Source organism: Doryrhamphus excisus, linkage group LG5, assembly GCF_037039965.1.
Source record: "Doryrhamphus excisus strain RoL-2023G ecotype Guam linkage group LG5, RoL_Dexc_Guam_v1.1, whole genome shotgun sequence".
Lineage (NCBI taxonomy): Eukaryota > Metazoa > Chordata > Actinopteri > Syngnathiformes > Syngnathidae > Doryrhamphus > Doryrhamphus excisus.
The window spans coordinates 6,546,408-6,564,581 of NC_136361.1; the positions used below are offsets into that span (position 1 = coordinate 6,546,408).

Below are 18,174 nucleotides of genomic sequence, written 5' to 3' on the forward strand. Positions count from 1 at the left end.
TTATGTGATGCATTCAATTGTAATCTGATGCATGTTCAAATGAAATTAAACCATTACCATTACCGAATCGGAGAGTCTAATCTTTCTTTTGGTACATACAATATTCTGTGCACCTTGAAAAATCTGTCAAAACAATCAAAAATGTCCATACCAAGAGGGACTGCTTTTGAAAAACGGTTGGGATTAACTGATTTAACAGATCGATGGCTGAAACTGTGACACAATGGGATATTCCAACAGTACAATGATCGCAACCACACATCGAAACATTCGGTTTCTGAAGTGGTCTTCCCAAAGACCCAACCTCAACTGTAACCTCATTTGGCAGTTTAAGCTTGTAAAACAGGAAGACTATATGGAGTATTGTGAATATTGTGGTGTACTTTATTTGTTGCCGTTGTCATGTACTTTATTTCTGATGTCATCAGACAGGATATAGTCGGAGGACATATTTAGCACCTCGGTATATGCCGATCACCTATACTGATATGTCGATACTGATCGATGGCCAATCGATTAGAGCATCCGTAGTATTTAGCTTCTTCTGTTTTTGTACAGCGTCTTCGTAAAGTTTTGATATCCAATGTTTTATTGTTATTGCTTACCAGCATGTTAGTTCTTAGTAGTTTTTTAGTACAACAAAGAAACGGTGGACCAGTATTTTTGGACATTCCAGTGTATGATCGTAGGAACTTTTGAATCATTCAGTTAGCAGATTTAGATTCAGAGCTCTCTGTTTAGTTACTAATTGATATTATTTAATATTTCCTCTTTGTACTATTGCTAACAATTCATAGAGAATGTGTTCAATAGTCAGATTAGTGATAGTACGTGTTACACCCGCAAAGGTAATAACTGCCCACATACGTAATAACTGCCCACAAACGTAATACAAATCTGCAGCTTTGAATGTAATAATCCCACAAATGTAATACATTTCCCACAAATTGCCCACTTTCCTGCAAATGTAATAACTATTACAGGAAAATTGCAGGAAATTATTAAATTTTGTTTGTGGGCGTACATGTGCATTTTAGTTACATTATATTATTGTATGTGTGATTTTGTGTGTATATGGGAAAGAAATAATCAAAATAAATAATAAAATATAATAATAATAATAATTTTATTAAAACAATTGCAATTATCACAATTATGTTATCTTTTTAAATTAAAAATAAATGATAATTTAATAATTAAAGATTCCTTTAATTTATTCAAATCAAAAAATACTTTCAATAATATTTTTCCACAAAACAAGAAAAAAATAATTATCTTCTTAAAATCCTCAAAATAACATCTACACCTTCTCCCTTATTAAAAGAAAAAATAACAAACAACAACAACAACCACAAAGATCATTATTTTGTCTCATATTACATTTGTGGGAAGTTATTACCTTTAGAGATTTTCACTTTCCCACATATGTAATCATTTCTAGTTATTACGTTTGCAGTAGGCAAATTTTATTACGTTTCTGGGTAATTTATTACATTTGTGGGATTATTACATTCAAAGCTGTATTACGTTTGTGGTTTATTACGTTTGTGGGCAGTTATTACGTTTGCGTGTGTAACAGTACGTGTATCAACATCTATGATTCCTCAGTCAGCTCTGGAATTTTCCAGTAACAATAACTCAAACATCGCCACCAAACACGCAGCTGGAAAAGGCAGACTGACAAGGAGTCGGTCACCATGGCAACAAGAGGCTGTTGTTTTGGCGACTAATGGGAAAAGGGTCCACTGTGGAAACAAAGGATGTGCGGCAACGAAGGGGGTGTTGTGACTGGGCTGTGAAGAAAATGAGACGATAGACGCTATAAATAGACATCGCTAAAGACTCGCTCCATCATCCGTATCTCTATCAAACGTGGGAGCTGTGGTTTTCTTCCACACCTGTGATCTTTGTGACATTAAATCCCTGCCTGGCAAAGATATTTAATATTATTATTATTATTATTATTTCCTGGCTTCATAAAAGGATGTGACTTGAGTTGGACACACCTTTGCCATATATCACAGCAAAAAGCGCAAACATGGCTACAGTACAGTATGTAATCCAAAAATGAATCTTGAAGGACACTTTGTCTCAAAGAGGGACGAGGGTTATAAAACATTTCATTTCCTCTCGTGATTTGCGACTCTGTTGTTGTGCTTGTTTATATCCCGTCACGGTGGCCTACACGGACTGTTAGGCACAACATTTGGTGGATTATATAAGAATCGCAGTGTTTGTGTCTTTACCCAGCCGGTCAGACAGGGTGAACACATCGGTTTGGTTTGTATTGGCACCATAGAACTTAAATGTCGACGAGTAACCACTGGGACAATAAATCAAGCAAAATATGCGACACACAGGGACTTTTAACGTGATCAATAGATTTGTTATCTTTCCAATGTAACCAATATAGTCGCTGCAGTAATGGACTACCTTTAACACCATGCAGATTAATTTTATGAAAAAAATCAAATACTTCAACTTCCTGATATATTTCATCTTCAAACAGCTAAAATAACGCATAAGGCTAAAAATAACCAATTAGCTAAAAATGTCATCAATACTTCTCTACAAGAGAGGAGAAATATGATCTCAGGGAAGAAGTACATTTGAAACACTTATATGCTAGGACTACGTTAAAAAGCCATAGCATTTCAGTATGTGGAATCAAACTATGGAATGGATTGAGTAAGGAAATCAAACAATGCACAACGATGAGACAATTCATGAAACAATACAAGCAGTTGATGTTTGCTAAATACAAGGATGAAGAGTCTTCAACCAGTCATGATGTGATATATATATATATATGCATTAAAATAGAATATCCAAACATTCATTGAGAGCTAAAACAAGGTTAAAAGCGGGGTGGAGCGTAGCTGTCAGGTATAAAAAGTTAGACATTAAAAACGGATTTAAACCGGTAGGTTTTGAGTTGTTTTTTGTTACAGTTTTTTCTTCACGGGCTCGGCCCACAAAACAAGTACCAGGTAAACATCGCCTTTGAATTGATGATAACTTAGCAGAGTGATTGTTTAGACAAGTACAACTTGTGCGTTTTGAATACTCTCTTATTTGTTTAGCTAATTAGGACTGCATGAACATGCTAGTAGTATATCAGAGCTAATGGAGTGTGATCCTCCACAACGTGACCAGATTCATGGTGACAGATAGCAAGGTCTCTTTTTACCAGAGGCTTGCTCTCCATCCCCCACGACTCACTTTCTCATCTGTCGCCCGTTCTCGTCTTAGCATCTTGCAATGAGCTGGCAATGATGAGCACACAGAGAACAGAAGTGGAGGGAGATGCACGATTCCTTTGCACGAAAAGCGACGCTATTCGGTAGGGAAGACAGATGGACGCATGCAAACACCTTTCACGAGCCTTTTCTGCTCTTTTGACTTTGATTGTCAGAACGCTGAGATACGATGGTCTTAAAGTGACGTTCAAAGGGCCTTCTAGTGTCCTTGCTATGTGCTCTTACAGGAAAATTGAAGAGTACATCTGCGCTTGTGTGTGTGTGTGTGTGTGTGTGTTCAGGGGTGGGGGTTTGCTGTTCTCCACAAACAGACGTGAAGGGAAAGTGAAAAATAAAAAAAAAAAAGGGAGGGGGCTTACTCACCCCATCGTGATGGGCGGGATTTGGGGGTTGGAAGTAACCAGTTGGCAGCCACAACTGGGTCACATGACAAGCACAACAATCAGTGTGTGAAGCAGTCAGAGAGAGAGAGAGAGAGAGAGAGAGAGAGAGAGAGCAAGGGAGAGAAGCGCTCATTCCGTCCGGCATCAGTTTGTGTTTGAGACCCGCGGCACATCAGGAGCACACCTGAGGGCGAATAACGGCACAAGACGGATAAAAACAGGAAGAAAGGAATAAGGAAGTTCAATATTTAAGCTCCTAGCTGAAGACGGGAGACGGAATGTCATCTCTCTCAGATCAGAAGCCTGGATCTCCTTTCTCGGAGTACAGCGAGCTGTGTAAGGTGGCTTCCCTGTCGCCATCGGGACCAGCTCAGAGTTGGGATTGGCAGCACCGTTCGGATATGAACATGGAAATGGGCACCGCAAGTGGCACGGGAGTAACGAACGCACCCTTGGCACCGACTGGCCTCAGTGCCGAAGACAAACTGTGGGTCAATATGGACGTTGAAATGAAGATACCAGGCGGGGTCGTCACCATGGCCGGAAGCACCTCCCTAGGGAACGCTTCACTCGGCAGTGCAGGAGAGAGCCCGGAAAGCCCCCGGTCTTTTTCCCCGTTCCCGTCCCCGGCTTCACCTGGAAGCCTACCCTCGACCCCGGCGTTGCAATATGGCGTCACCGGTAGGGTTCCTCTGTCACCGGCTCCTCAATCCCCAGCCGTCCACATGGACGTATCGATGCCCACTAATGCCGTGCCCTCACATTCAGTTGAGGCATCTACCCGTGGTGGATACTCGTCACCTGAATCATGGACCAACTCCAGTGTTGCAGAAATCAGTCCAAAGGTTGCAATGCCTCAGGTGCCTCCTAGTTTCTGCACCATCGGAGTTATCCATGACGACTACTTAAGGAAAAGCAATGAGGATTCGGCTGAACCCGGGGCGACTCTCGGGAAGCAGCATCTACCTGTGGGTTCCTCCGGGGAAAGCGACGATGAAGAAACTGAAGAGTGCGAGTTAGAACTAGAACCTTGTTTTATGGGTAGAGCCGAACAACAGAGGAAAGTGATGCGACGGGCGATGTCGGACTGTTCCCACCTGTCAGTCCCCACCAGTCTAGAGCTTCCTGATAAATACCCCGGTGGGGAAGGGTTAGGATTGGACCAGCTGGTATCACCAATGAGTGGATCACGCCGGTCCCAGCATTACATGCAACGCTCGTTGACAGTTGCAGAAGATCAGCACCCGACTCCTGCACCGACGCTCTCCGCAGCCGGCACCACGCATATCGACCTGAGACAAACACCCCCAGAACCTTGTCTTGGTCTCTCCCCGTTCTTTCCGCAAAAGGACTGCAATGTTACATCAATGTCCCCATTGGCCCCCATTCAAGGCGACATAATGCTTCCAGTACCACCCAGCACTAAAACTTTTAGTTCTTCTCACTCATTTGCCCCAGACGCTAAGGGCGATAGTTTCGGTAACGTCCAACTGACGACAAAAAACAATACGGATGATATTAAAGCGGATACGATACTGAATTTTGGTGCAAATGTGGACTTCAACAAATCAGCTGTAGGACCTGAAGATGGTGATGAATTAAATTCCTTTAACAAGCTCGGCCTGAACTCAACAAACCCCTTCATCTCAGTTGATGGTACGTGCATGTTTACATCATTTACGTGAATTTAATACATATAAGGCATCGTTTTTGTCCAAAGTCGCTTGTGTGATAATTAAGGTTAGTCCGTGTAGGTCAGGTCATTCGGTCCATTGTAAGTACTATGTTTGACAACATTTTTGGTCGAAACTGATATATTTTTTTTCTATTTTACAAATAGTATACAAATGTCACGCCTCATGAAGACCATTTTATTCATCTCTTCATATTTGCTTGCATGGAAGAGAGTGCAAGTAAGACTGGCTACTGAGTACTGAAGAGTCAGTAAAAACATACTACACTGTCTCATCAACATACAGTGGCTGCATTGAGCTTACTAGCTCCCCCTGATGGTGGATGATAGTAATTGCAATGATTTCCCAACCTTAGAAACCTGGTTTGTACATATATATTTTTGCTTTATTATTCATTCATTCGTTCATTTTCTGCCGCTTATCCTCACGAGGGTCGCGGGGGTGCTGGAGCCTATCCCAGCTGTCTTCAGGCGAGAGGCGGGGTACACCCTGGACTGGTGGCCAGCCAATCACAGGGCACATATAGACAAACAACCATTCACACTCACATTCATACCTATGGACAATTTGGAGTCGCTAATTAACTTAGCATGTGTTTGGAATGTGGGAGGAAAACCGGAGTACCCGGAGAAAACCCACGCATGCACGGGGAGAACATGAAAACTCCACACAGAGATGGTCCGAAGGTGGGATTGATCTCAGGTCTCCTAGCTGTGAGGTCTGCGCGCCTCGACTCGACCGCCGTGCAGCCTTGTTTTTATTAATAAATATATAAAAATACATAGTTAACCATCGAAAAGTTTTGTTAATTAAAAAAATAAATACAAATATCTTGAAAATACAAAAAGTAAACTTGAAAAATAATAATAATAATAATAAATAAAAAAATAAAAAAATAAAATAAAATAAAAATAATAAAATTTTTATTGTTATTTATATATTTATAAAAATTAAAAATATGTTTCTTTTTATCATAATAATTGTATAAACATGGATTTTGTATGTATCGAGACAGGAGAGCACAATGGGCAAAAAATATTTTGTCATGTGCATAGAGGCCGTTATTCTCATGAGGGAACTTCCTCACTCCCATTCTAATCACAAGCTTCCCATTGTCACCGTATACGCTCTTGAAAATGACAGGTATCCAGGTTGACATGAGTAGTCGAAGGAATGACTAACTCGGGAGAAAATTAAACACGGCGCATAGAAAGATGATGAAGTTGTTAATGCAGACTGGGATTTATATTTGACTTACATCCTCTCATCAAATATTTGCTCTTGAACCTCCAAAGATTGATGCTTTCAATCATAGGAACTGTGAATAAATCATGATCCATTGTCAGAAAGGTGAAGAGTTTGGAGGCAGAGAAATGTCAAACATGGAGGTGGAAATATTCTGCTTTGTTGGCCGTTTATCATCGGTTTGAGGGGCAGATAAATGCAGCCATGTTCTGTAGGATCTTCGATGAGAACATCCTCGCCTCAGTCAGTCCACTGAAGATATGGAGTTGGTGGGTGAGGCAATAAAAGGGGTGGTCCAGGCTCAGTCACATCGAAAATGGAGAAACCAGATGAGGTGGTTTGGGTATCTGGTCAAGATGCCTCATGGACGCCTTCCTGAGGATGTGTTCAGGGCACATCCGACCAGTAAAAGGACTCGGGAAGACCCAGGACAGTCACTATGTTTACATGCAGTCAATATTCCGGTTAAGGTCTATATTCCGGGAAATCCGGATCAAAAATGCGACGCACAGACAAAGTCATGACACACTGCATTGTCATTTCAGCTTCTTCTTCCTGTATACAAAAACAACAACAACAAGCAGCCATGTTTTAAAATTCAATACTTCCTGTCAAAGACCCAAGGTTCCTTTCGAATGGAAAATGTGCAGAACACAAATCGATATCCCTTTCGATGGGGATATACCGATAGGCGTATACATGACCCAAAATTCAACTTGGAAAAGGGGGTAATATTCGGGTTTTTAAAAACCGGAATATGAGCATATTCGGATTATTGGTGTTTACATGGCCATGCGCAACCGGGTTATTGAGTTGGGTTGGCCCCCACGTTGGCAACCCACCTCAGATAAGCGTGGATGGATGGATGTTACGCTGGAGCCTATCCCAGATGACCGGGATGCAGAATACACGCAAGCCAATCACTGGGCACATACGTATAGAAAAACTACCTTTCACACTCACATTCATACCTATGGATGAAGAGAATATGCAAACCCTACACAGAGATGCGATTAGAATTCCTGAATGTGTGGCCAACATGCTAACCAGTAGGCCACCGTGCAGGCCCTAAACCATCCAATTAATAGATGATTATTGTAGCATGATAAATGTGCCATATTACGCTTTGAAACTGTTCTCTAAAATAAGGACATACATGAGTTTTGTGAAGCATTGCTCATTTTGTTTACTCCCAGAATAGTTTGGGAGTAAAAATGGGCCAAAGCGTGTGTGTGGACTACATTTGCTCACCCCGACTCGAGGCCGTCATGACCTGAGGTCTGATGATGCAGATGTTTCATTCAGTGAGTCAACATAACAGATTTGTTTATGCCGTGCTGCATCGTTGAATATGTTACGGCGGCTTCAGCCACTAAGGTTTTTTAATATTGTTACAATTCCAAATACTATATTTTCAATAAAATACTGGTGGGTTGTTACAAAAAATTGCAATTAATAACATTCTGCACAAAATGTAATTATTCATTCATTTTCTACCGCTTATCCTCACGAGGGTCGCGGGGGGTACACCCTGGACTGGTCACCAGCCAATCAGAGGGCACATATAGACAAACAAACATTCACATTCATACCTATGGACAATTAGGAGTCGCTAAATAACCTAGCATGTTTTTCATAATCATAATTTAGAGTGGTTCATACAAGGTATGTTCACTCAAAATTTAGAGTGGTTCATACCGGGGTATGTTCACTCAAAATTTAGAGTGGGTCATACCCGATGGATTCACTCAAAATTTTGAGTGGTTCATACCCGGTGTGTTCACTCAAATTTTAGAATGGTTCATACGCGGTATGTTCACTCAAATTTTAGAGTGGTTCATACCCGGTATGTTCACTCGAAATTTAGAGTGGTTCATTCCCGGTATGTTCACTTGAAATTTAGAGTGGTTCATACCCGGTATGTTACTCAAAATTTAAAGCGGTTCATACCCGATATGTTCACTTAAAATTTAGAGTGGTTCATACCCGGTATGTTCACTCAAAATTTTGAGTGGTTCATACACGGTATGTTCACTCAAACTTTAAAGTGGTTCATACCAGGTATGTTCACTCAAAATTTAGAGTGGTTCATACCCGGTATGTTCACTCGAAATTTAGAGTGGTTCATTCCCGGTATGTTCACTTGAAATTTAGAGTGGTTCATACCCGGTATGTTACTCAAAATTTAAAGTGGTTCATACCAGGTATGTTCACTCGAAATTTAGAGTGGTTCATATCCGGTATGTTCACTCGAAAAACGGGGAGAACATGCAAACTCCACACAGAGATGGCCGAGGGTGGAATTGAACCCAGGCCTCCTAGCTGTGAGGTCTGCGCGGTAACCACAGCCCCCAAAATGTAATTATTATCATTAAATTATTATTATAAGTATTGTAAGTGCATAACACCTCCCTTCTCTCTTTAATTACCATCATTCGCTTGCTATGATAGAAGCTGACAAGCTAAATAGTCGTCAATGTGACGTGGCACATTAGAATAATAAAATTAAACCAAAAAACTGTGTCTACAAAAAATGTTATTTCTAATTTTATAAAACTAAACACTCGATCCTAACATCGTATATATACGTCTTTTACGTTGTTTTTTTTTGCACAAGACACAAAAAGAGGTGATGATGCAATATTCCACTAACACATTAATACTTCAGAGGACTTTTATAATATATGAGAACGGCCACAAGGTGGCAGTAGTGCATTTGATAACAATCAAATGATCATGTTAAAGACAAATTACTCATTCGGCATCAATGCTTTGTTGACTAGGTGCATTGCCGCCCTCTCTGGTGAGGCTCAGTACTGCTTTTAGTCCTAACCAGAGGACACAGTGACAAAATGATGGATATAATCATAATATATTTTATTATTTTATTATTTATTATATAATAATATGTTCTTTTTTCCTGTGAATTTAGACAACAATGCTAAGTTGGACAAGAAGGAGGAGAAGCCTGCAGGGGTGGACCCTCTGGATAAATCTGAGCAGAAGAGCGTGAAGGTTGAATTTGCAATCAGTGAGGCGGAAGCTAAGGTGGAGAAAGACATAGACAAACACAAAGAAAGCGAACTGTGGAATGAACCTGAAAAGGTTCACGAGAAGGATGCAGATGCAGAAAAGTTGAAGGAAGGAAAACAGTCTGGGAAAGCCGAAGAAGAGAAAGTTGCAGTAAAAGTTACAGACGTAAAAGAATCTGAAAAGATTCCGAACGAGAAAGAGACGGTTCAAGTTAAAGAAGAAAAGGAGCCAGAAACCATGAAAGAGAAGCTACCAGAGAAAGTTGAAGAAAAGACAAAAGAGCCAGAGAAAGTAGATGTCGTCCAGCCAAAAATGGAAAATAAAAGTAACAAAGCCGAGGAAACGGCAGACAAATCAGCAAAGACGTTTGACCGTGGAGATAAATCAGTAAAGGTGATGGCGGACAAAGATGAAAATGCAAATGCAGACAACACAATCTCCGAGAAGGCTGAAAAAACGACGGGTAGCAAAGAGCAACACGTTGAACACAAGCCGCCGACAACTGTCAAGCTTGACGCCACTCCTGACAAGGCGGAAAAGACGGATGGGGAGGAAGCCACTAAACCTTCGGCTGATGCGGGCAAAGCCGAGAAAGCCCGGGTCGAGGATGAACCGCAGAAGCTGACTGAGAAGCCGGCGGAGGAGGCGAAGCAGATAAGCCCCAAAGTGGAGAAGCAAGACAAAACAGAGGGTCAAAAAAAGACTGTGGAGAAAAAGGATGACAAAAAGGAAAAGGCTTTGAAGGCAGACGGAGGAGAGAAGGCCAAAAAAGCAAAACCCGTCGCCAACGGGAGCAGCGGACCACCAGGCAAAGACTTGGCCAGTGCAGATAAAAAGACCAAGGTAAGCCATGTCCGTTGAAATATTTCCCTTGTATATTTCTTAGCTATCTTTTCATTGTTAAGTTGCTGTGTGATGAATTTAGCATTCTTTGTAAAATGACACTGTCCGTCAGACTGTATGAGTAATGACCTTCTGTGGTCACCAACGGGTTGACAAGCTCCGTGATTGGCTCCTGCCGAAGAAAGAGTCGTGAGCGGCACACCACTTACCTCTGTAGTGGTGTATACCGTTAAGAGTTGCTTAATGGGCTTAATGGGTCGGTATTTTCCTTAGACATCTCAAATAACACCGTGTTCAAACTTCAAACACCAGAGATGGCAACTGCGCTTTTATTTTTCCTGATATCACATCAGGTAAATTTGGCCAGTATCGGACCGATACCAATCTGTGAGTACTGAATCTGAGGATCCTGAGTCAGAAGTACCTGGGTGAAAAGGTCAATTAGGTACCATATTAAGACTCCGCCACTCTGCCATTTTACCATTAAATATACATTCAAATGTTACGAGATTAGCAGTAAAAGCAAGAACACTGTTGATATTTATAGGTTATCACATGGTTTGTCTGGTATCAGGCCCAGTATCATGCCCCCAAGTGTCAGTATCAGCCCGAGACCGAAGGTCTTATTATCACATACTATTTAATCATGAGCTTATCACGTACTATTTAATCAAACGACCATTTTGTTTCCAGAAAATTTTCAGTTTATTACATGCATTTTTAGTTTTTTCGATCATTTCAAGAGTGTCCTCCTCATTAATGGTGATAAAACGTTCCATTTCTAATATTCTGTTTGCTATTTTCCCTATTTGTCTTTCGCCGGGAGTGTCAACCGCTGACATGTTGACAGAGCACAGACGGCAGCAAAACAAACGCTGTGTGGTGTGTTCGCGCTCGTGTGCTGTTCTCTGATTGGTTGTTTCACGGGCACAATACCAGAGCAGCGCGCTCTGAGTGGACAGCTACGGGGGCTGATACTGGACATGGTTAAACTCTATATTTTATCAGTATCACTGCCCTGGGCTTTGACACAGTATCATTTCGGCCTTTTCCCGTATCATTCATGGGCGGTTTCTAGGGTACAGGGCCAATTATTACTGTAGTGTGTGATGATTACTATTATCAGTATCGGTCTCGGGCTGATACTGACACTTGGGGGCATGATACCTGGCCTGATACCAGACAAACCATGTGATAACCTATAAATATCATCATAGTATAGAATGGTCATCTCCCAACCTCAATGTTACTGGTCCAAAGTCAAAGTCCAGTTTCCATGTACATGTTCTCTACCAGCAGGGATCTTAACACTAAGGATTATGTCTGTCAGTTCAAGATCCCGATTAACTCTGAACGATCTGGGATCTAACCGTGGTCAGTCACTACTTGTGGTTCTTAGTTCTGTTTACTTCATTAGGGTCGTACTTAAAGTAGCTACAAAGTGTGGTTACATTGCGGTGTAACCACGGTGTGATTGGGTGTACAGCTTCATAGGGAACGCTATTCATAACGCATGCTGCTTACAGCTTTTGCTCCCGCTTTTTATGATTCCCGTACTATGGAACCCCTAAGGTCGAACACAACTCATCCGGTAACATGGGCTATGTTCGAAACCGCATACTTACTACTACATACTTCCATGTCCATACTATCAACACTACATACTGCATACCCAATCCATCAGACAGTATACAAAGCATTTACACTACAGAGTACTACAAGATAACCCACAATGCATTGCGTTCCTACCCGAGCCGAAATCGACAGGCTGAAGCTGATTTCACTTTTGCTCTAAACTCTTTAAATACATCACTCTTTAAATACACTATATGGACAGTTACTATGGTACCCATTATGTCATTGTATGGTCATATCACCTCGTACTTAAAAAAAAAAAAAAACTTATTATATTAGGAAATAACAAAATAAAAAATAAATAACAAAATTAAAATTTTTTAAAAATTAATAAAATAAATTAATAATAAATAATAAAATAAAACTTAAATTATATTAGAAATGTAGTCCTGTACTACAGGAAGAAAAGTGAAAATGTAAAAAAAAAAAACAGCTGTAATTTTACAAAAGTAAAGTCAGAATATTTGTAGCAAAAAAAATTTTTATTCTAAAAAATAATAATTAAAAAAAAATGTCAAGCAAATAAACCTGTAATATTCTGAGGAAAAATAATATATTTTTAACTCTGACAAAAACCAAAAAAAAGTTGTATTTTTTTGAAAAATTAGGTTGCTGCAAATGATATGTTATGAGAATAATCTCAAAATATTATGGAAATAAAGTCATAATTACAAAATCCAAAATATACAGGAACATGAAACAGTTGGGAAATGGAACCTGTAAAAAATAAAGTGAAAATATTAAGAGAAAACAAAATTTAAGAAAAAACATCTACATTTTAAGCAAATACATATACCCATAATAAAAAAAAAGTTTAAATAATTTAAAAAAAACAAACAAAAAAAACCCAAACTATATTAGGAAAGCAGGAAGTGAACAAATGTAACAGTTACTGATTATAAAAGTACCAGATGGAGGGGTAGGATTTAATAAGCTTTGCTTCTTCCTACTCCTTTTGGACATGTGGAACTGTGAACTGATTATGTGCTGCATTCAATTGTAATCTGATGCATGTTCAAATGAAATTAAACCATTACCATTACTTTATGTCAACAACCGCTTATGTCAGTAAGCCAGTCCGAGGTGATATAATGATCAATGACCTACGAGATTTGTTTTGTCGCCTATAACATAAAGTTAAGATGGGGATTGGATTGTTTTTAGCATTTTTTCATGCAGACAGTGTGTGAAGAAGTGTCCTCGTAGAGGCTGAACCGAGCATGCATGACCACGATTCAAACTCCCAAATTTTCCGCAACATTAGAGGCTTTAGTTGCATAATCTCATGGGTGCTCGGCTTTAGTGGTTCCACTGTATAAAGTACAGTATCTATATATACTGTATTATGTAGTACTTACATCCCATTTCTGGTTGGATTGCTGCTTCTGCTGTTCATCCTTATTTTATTATTTATTTTGCTTTTCTTTTCTTTTTTCTTTCTTTTTTTTGCCCTCCATCCAACCTGAATGTCTCTGCCATGCGGGTCAGCCTGCTGCTGCCGGGGCAACCAAACCGAGCGGCGCCGCCAAAACACGGCAGGTGACAGCGACTGCTAGTAGCGGTTCTGCTGCAACAACTACTAAGCGTCCCGCACCTTCATCAACCACCTCCATCTCAGATAAAAAAAACACAGCAACCAAGGGCCCATCCACGGCTGCTGCTGGCCCGAAACGGCCAGCCTCCAATATTACCAGCCGCCTCTCATCCTCGACCACTACTACCACTACACGTGATGTCAAACCCAAGGTAAGCCGCCATCATGTGTGTTCATGTGGCTCTCATGTAGGGAAAGGAGCTTAGGCTTAGCTAAACATTACAAAAAGCTCTCAAAAAGCAAATTAGGTAATTTTTAAATTTAAACAAACAAAACAAAAAAACTAGTTTTCCGTCTAAATATGGACCATTTTGGCTAGGTGAAATATAAAATATTTATATATCAATTCCTCGTGGGTGGTCTTTAAACATAGTTTCTGTGAACAGCAGGGATCTACAGTCATCCCTCGTTTATCATGGTTAATTGGTTCCAGAGCCATCAGTGATAAGTGAATTCCTGTGAAGTAGGAGTACTTATTTATAAACTGAATATTTTTGTACATAGACCAACATCTTTAACATGATAAGAGTCCTCTAGACATAAAATAACACCCCTACAGTCACATTTACACTCATATTACCCAATATAGTAGAGAAAATAAGAAAATTGAAGACATAAATAAGACCTATGTTGATGTGTGTTGCTGTAAATTTGTTCCTTTGAGCTGATTGAGTGGACAACAGTGGGTTCAGAGTTGAGTTTTAGCTTGTCGTGGGTGACAGTAGTTCATCTTAGGGATTATTGTACCTGCAATAAAAGCCTGTTGTTGAAGCCGTCAAGTCTACACAATAAAAAGTACTACACAATAATGCAATTATTACTTTCTATTATACAATTTCTAAGAAAAATAAAGTCAGTGGTGCTAAATCAGTTAACAAAAACTACTACTGGCTCTAATTCAAATAATTTGGCTTTTTGCAAGAACTTGTGTCCAAGAACCTATTCCTTGACTTTGCAAGCAGTATAATAATATTTAATCATGAACGTAAACACAAAACCAAGTTCTATGCCGCACATTCTACCAACCCTCTGCCCCCCTCTTTTGACGGCCTCCATAACTACACCCTGTGGTGACAGGAGGCTGATAAATAAGCAGGAGGACTCAGCTGGATGTGGAGCACGGAATCTCATCCCGGGGATTGTTGATCATTTGTGATTCCATTCATGTCCCACAAAGACCTTTGACATTAACCTTCATGTTATAAATGCATTGTCAACCCAAATTTCTTGTTGAAGTTGCATAACTGTCTATTTTTGTTCTGCGTTAACCTCGTGTACTCCTTTCAACACGTGACTCTGTGTAACCTGCCTTTCCGTGTCTGTGTTGCGGTATCAGACCCCCACAGAGAGGCGCCCCCCTGTGCCAAAGGCCGGCACTGCCGCCTCAAGTCAAGCAGGCTCTTCCGCCGCCATCAAAAACGGAACGACAACAACATCAACCACTAGAACCACTACATCCACGCGCACAACAATGTCAGCTCGCGGTGCCGCCTCTGCCGCCGCCACCGCCGCCGCTTCCAAAAAGCCGCCGGGTAAGACAGACATGCTTCCACACGGATCAGTTACTCTAATGCGATGTGACGGCCGCGACATTGCACGACATGACGGGTTTCTAGGAAGCTGATTTGACGTATTTGACCCAACATGCTGTGATATATAAAAAATGTACACCAAAGACCTACACGTCAGCTGTCATGGGAATTATTAATATGATAGAATAGAAGACATTTACATGGATAATTAAAAAGAATTTTCTGCATTTTATCTCTAATTTCAGTCTCTAAGACGGACAGCCAACCGGGTGGGGAGAAGAAGCCCAGCACTCTCAAGACTTCCACAGGTACAGGTCTTTTAGGTCCACACCGGGAGTCAGACTGTTATATTGTTATATTGTTATATATACACCGACCTCCTGCTGTGTCCAGTGGGCTAACAGGCTTGTTGTGAGAGCATTAGCCACGTATACATGGACCAAATATTCCAATTCAATTCGGGTTATTTGCTCAAACGGAAAGAATGTAACCTTTGTATACACCTCATTCCGAAAGAAAAGTGCCAATCCGAATGAATATATAATCGGATTCACAGGGGTGGAATATTCCTTTCCCCAATCCGATTGAGGTATCTTGTACCCGCTCAAATGGAAAGTTGTCAGACTGCGTTCTTCTTTGTGGTGTTTTTCTTCTTCTGTTGTTTATTGGCGGTTGGCAAGCAGCTTTCGTGTGCGTTAGCGGCATCTGTGGAACAGAATCTAAACCCTTCTATACGCCATTCACAAGTCCAGTTTTATTAAAAAAGAAAATACATATCTATATAAAACATGTGCCGAGCTTAATTATAAAATATTAGCAAGATTGAACTTTATCTTTTCCTGTTCCCGGGTGCGTTCTTTCAGCGAATGATGAGATATGACGTAACACACAGCTCGAGACGTTCTTTGATTTAAAAAAATGGAGGCGAGCAATCGGCACTGGACTGCTAAGGAAAGTTTGTTTTTGATTCAAACTAAATTCCAAGACTGGACGAAGGAAAAACTGGTTATTCCAACAAGTGAAATAAAAACTCCAGGAAGTTGTTATCACGTGATGTTGGTGTTTACGTTTTACTGTGCATGCCCCATTGACTATTCTGGTTGATTATAGCGACGCATGTAGACACGCAATCAAAATATTCCTTTCCGTGTATACCATTTCTTTCGGAAAGGCCATTCGGAAAGATTCCATTCAGAAAGAGGAAAAACTCCTCATGTAAACGTGGCTACTGTGAATTCACTGCCCCGTCACAATAATTCAACACACTGGAGACAGTTTTAGTGTGTACTCACACTCGGCCAGTCATTCCGTGCTTGGGCCCACTTCACACCCACGTAACGGGGCTTTTAGTTCCCTGAATTGGACAATTGAAAGTGGCAAATAACAAGAATGAATGGTTGTTTTTTATCATGTCTCACTTAGGGGGACAACATTTTTTTCACCAACCTTCCGATTAGAAATACTATCGAGAACCTGTGATATTTATCTGTACAAACCACTGTATGAGTTGCTGGCACCTGCAAATTTAAACAAGAATAAGAACATTAAATCTCTGGTTGTCTCCCTGTTTTAGTCGGGAACTGATATTTTCCTGAAACGTAACTATGTTACGGAGTTATTCCAACAAGTGAAAGAAAAACTCAAGGAAGTCGGTATCACGTGATGTTGACTATTCTGGTTGATTATAGCGACGCCTGTAGACACGCGATTGGAATATTCCTTCCCATGTATACCATTGCTTTGGGAAAGGTCATTCGGAAAGAGAAAAACTCCTCATGTAAACGTGGCTACTGATCGCTCATGATTGCTAAATACTGTTTCCTCACCGACTTGCGAGCGGCAACTCAAAATAAAACAGTTCTTGTATTTGCTTTTAAAAGGTTGATATAACTTCCTGCTTGCGTCTGTATTTCCGGAAAAACTCTGACCGTGAACTTTCCACCTCTTTCACACTTTCATCCTCTGTACTTCTTTCCTACGATCTCTCAGGGCTTTTACTCCTCCTGCAGATGCATGAGTGTACATTATGGCAATTGAGAAGCTGTCATGAAGAGTCGTAGCGTGCATGACACACACTGTCCCCTCGCGACAATGCCGGAAGGCTCAGGAAGCGTTGTGAAAGGAAGGATAGGGAAAGAGTTTGTTGCTCCAAGTTAAAAACCTTCACCGCTGCAGGCAAGGGATTACTGTCCCGCTGACAGCAGTTCACAGCTCCTGCTGATACAGCCCGGGGCTTGTATAATCTTCCCGGATTCTTACAGCGAGGCAAATAACTCCTTAACAACGTGGAGGATTTCCTCCATTAGACACATCTTAGCAAGAGCTGGAGACATGCACACGTTTCCCCAGGAGGGATTGTCAGCAGGACAGCAATCAGCAAAGAAATAGCTGGCATATTACGGGTAAATACGCGCGTCAACAGATTAAAAGTGGTGCAAATGCTGCATTGCCGTCATCTGTATTTGTTTTTGTTAGGATGCAACAAATACATAAACACAGTTTATTATTAGATTAGATTAGATTAGATTAGATTAGATTCAACTTTATTGTTATTGCTCATGTCACTGGTACAGGGCAACAAAATGCAGTTAGCATCCAACCAGAAGTGCAATTTTATAAGTACCTTAGTAGTAAGTAAATGTAGAAAAAAATGGACAGATCTATGTAAAAAACTGTGAGGATATGTACAGGGATATGAATGACTATAATATGGCTATTGTAAATTATACAGATTATAAACAGTATGGATGTGACAATATATAATAACAGTAATATGTACAGTATTGCAATGAAGTGACTAGAGTATGGTTATTGCAGATTATATAAATTATAAACAGTATGATCTATGAATGCAACAAGATATTACAGTAATATGCAATGAAGTAGTGCAATGAAGTGATGGGGGGGCATAGATCAGCGGGGGGATGTAAGTAGTGGAAGGGGTGGGCAATGGGG

At 40.5% G+C, this 18,174-nt stretch overlaps 1 protein-coding gene across 15 annotated transcripts in view; it reads left to right on the forward strand.

Moving 5' to 3' along the window:
• LOC131109179 (uncharacterized) overlaps positions 1-18,174 on the forward strand; it is a 95,217-nt gene that overhangs the window by 65,214 nt on the left and 11,829 nt on the right. For 13 of the 15 annotated variants that reach the window (XM_058060870.2, XM_058060872.2, XM_058060876.2 and 10 more), the window contains 4 exons: positions 9,515-10,458; positions 13,582-13,839; positions 15,024-15,219; positions 15,465-15,527. In XM_058060870.2, coding sequence (XP_057916853.2) covers positions 9,515-10,458; positions 13,582-13,839; positions 15,024-15,219; positions 15,465-15,527 — 1,461 coding nt within the window. Of the gene's footprint in view, positions 1-1,421; positions 5,300-9,514; positions 10,459-13,581; positions 13,840-15,023; positions 15,220-15,464; positions 15,528-18,174 lie in introns of those variants that run through there. The other 2 variants (XM_058060885.2, XM_058060882.2) reach the window with 2 other exon arrangements.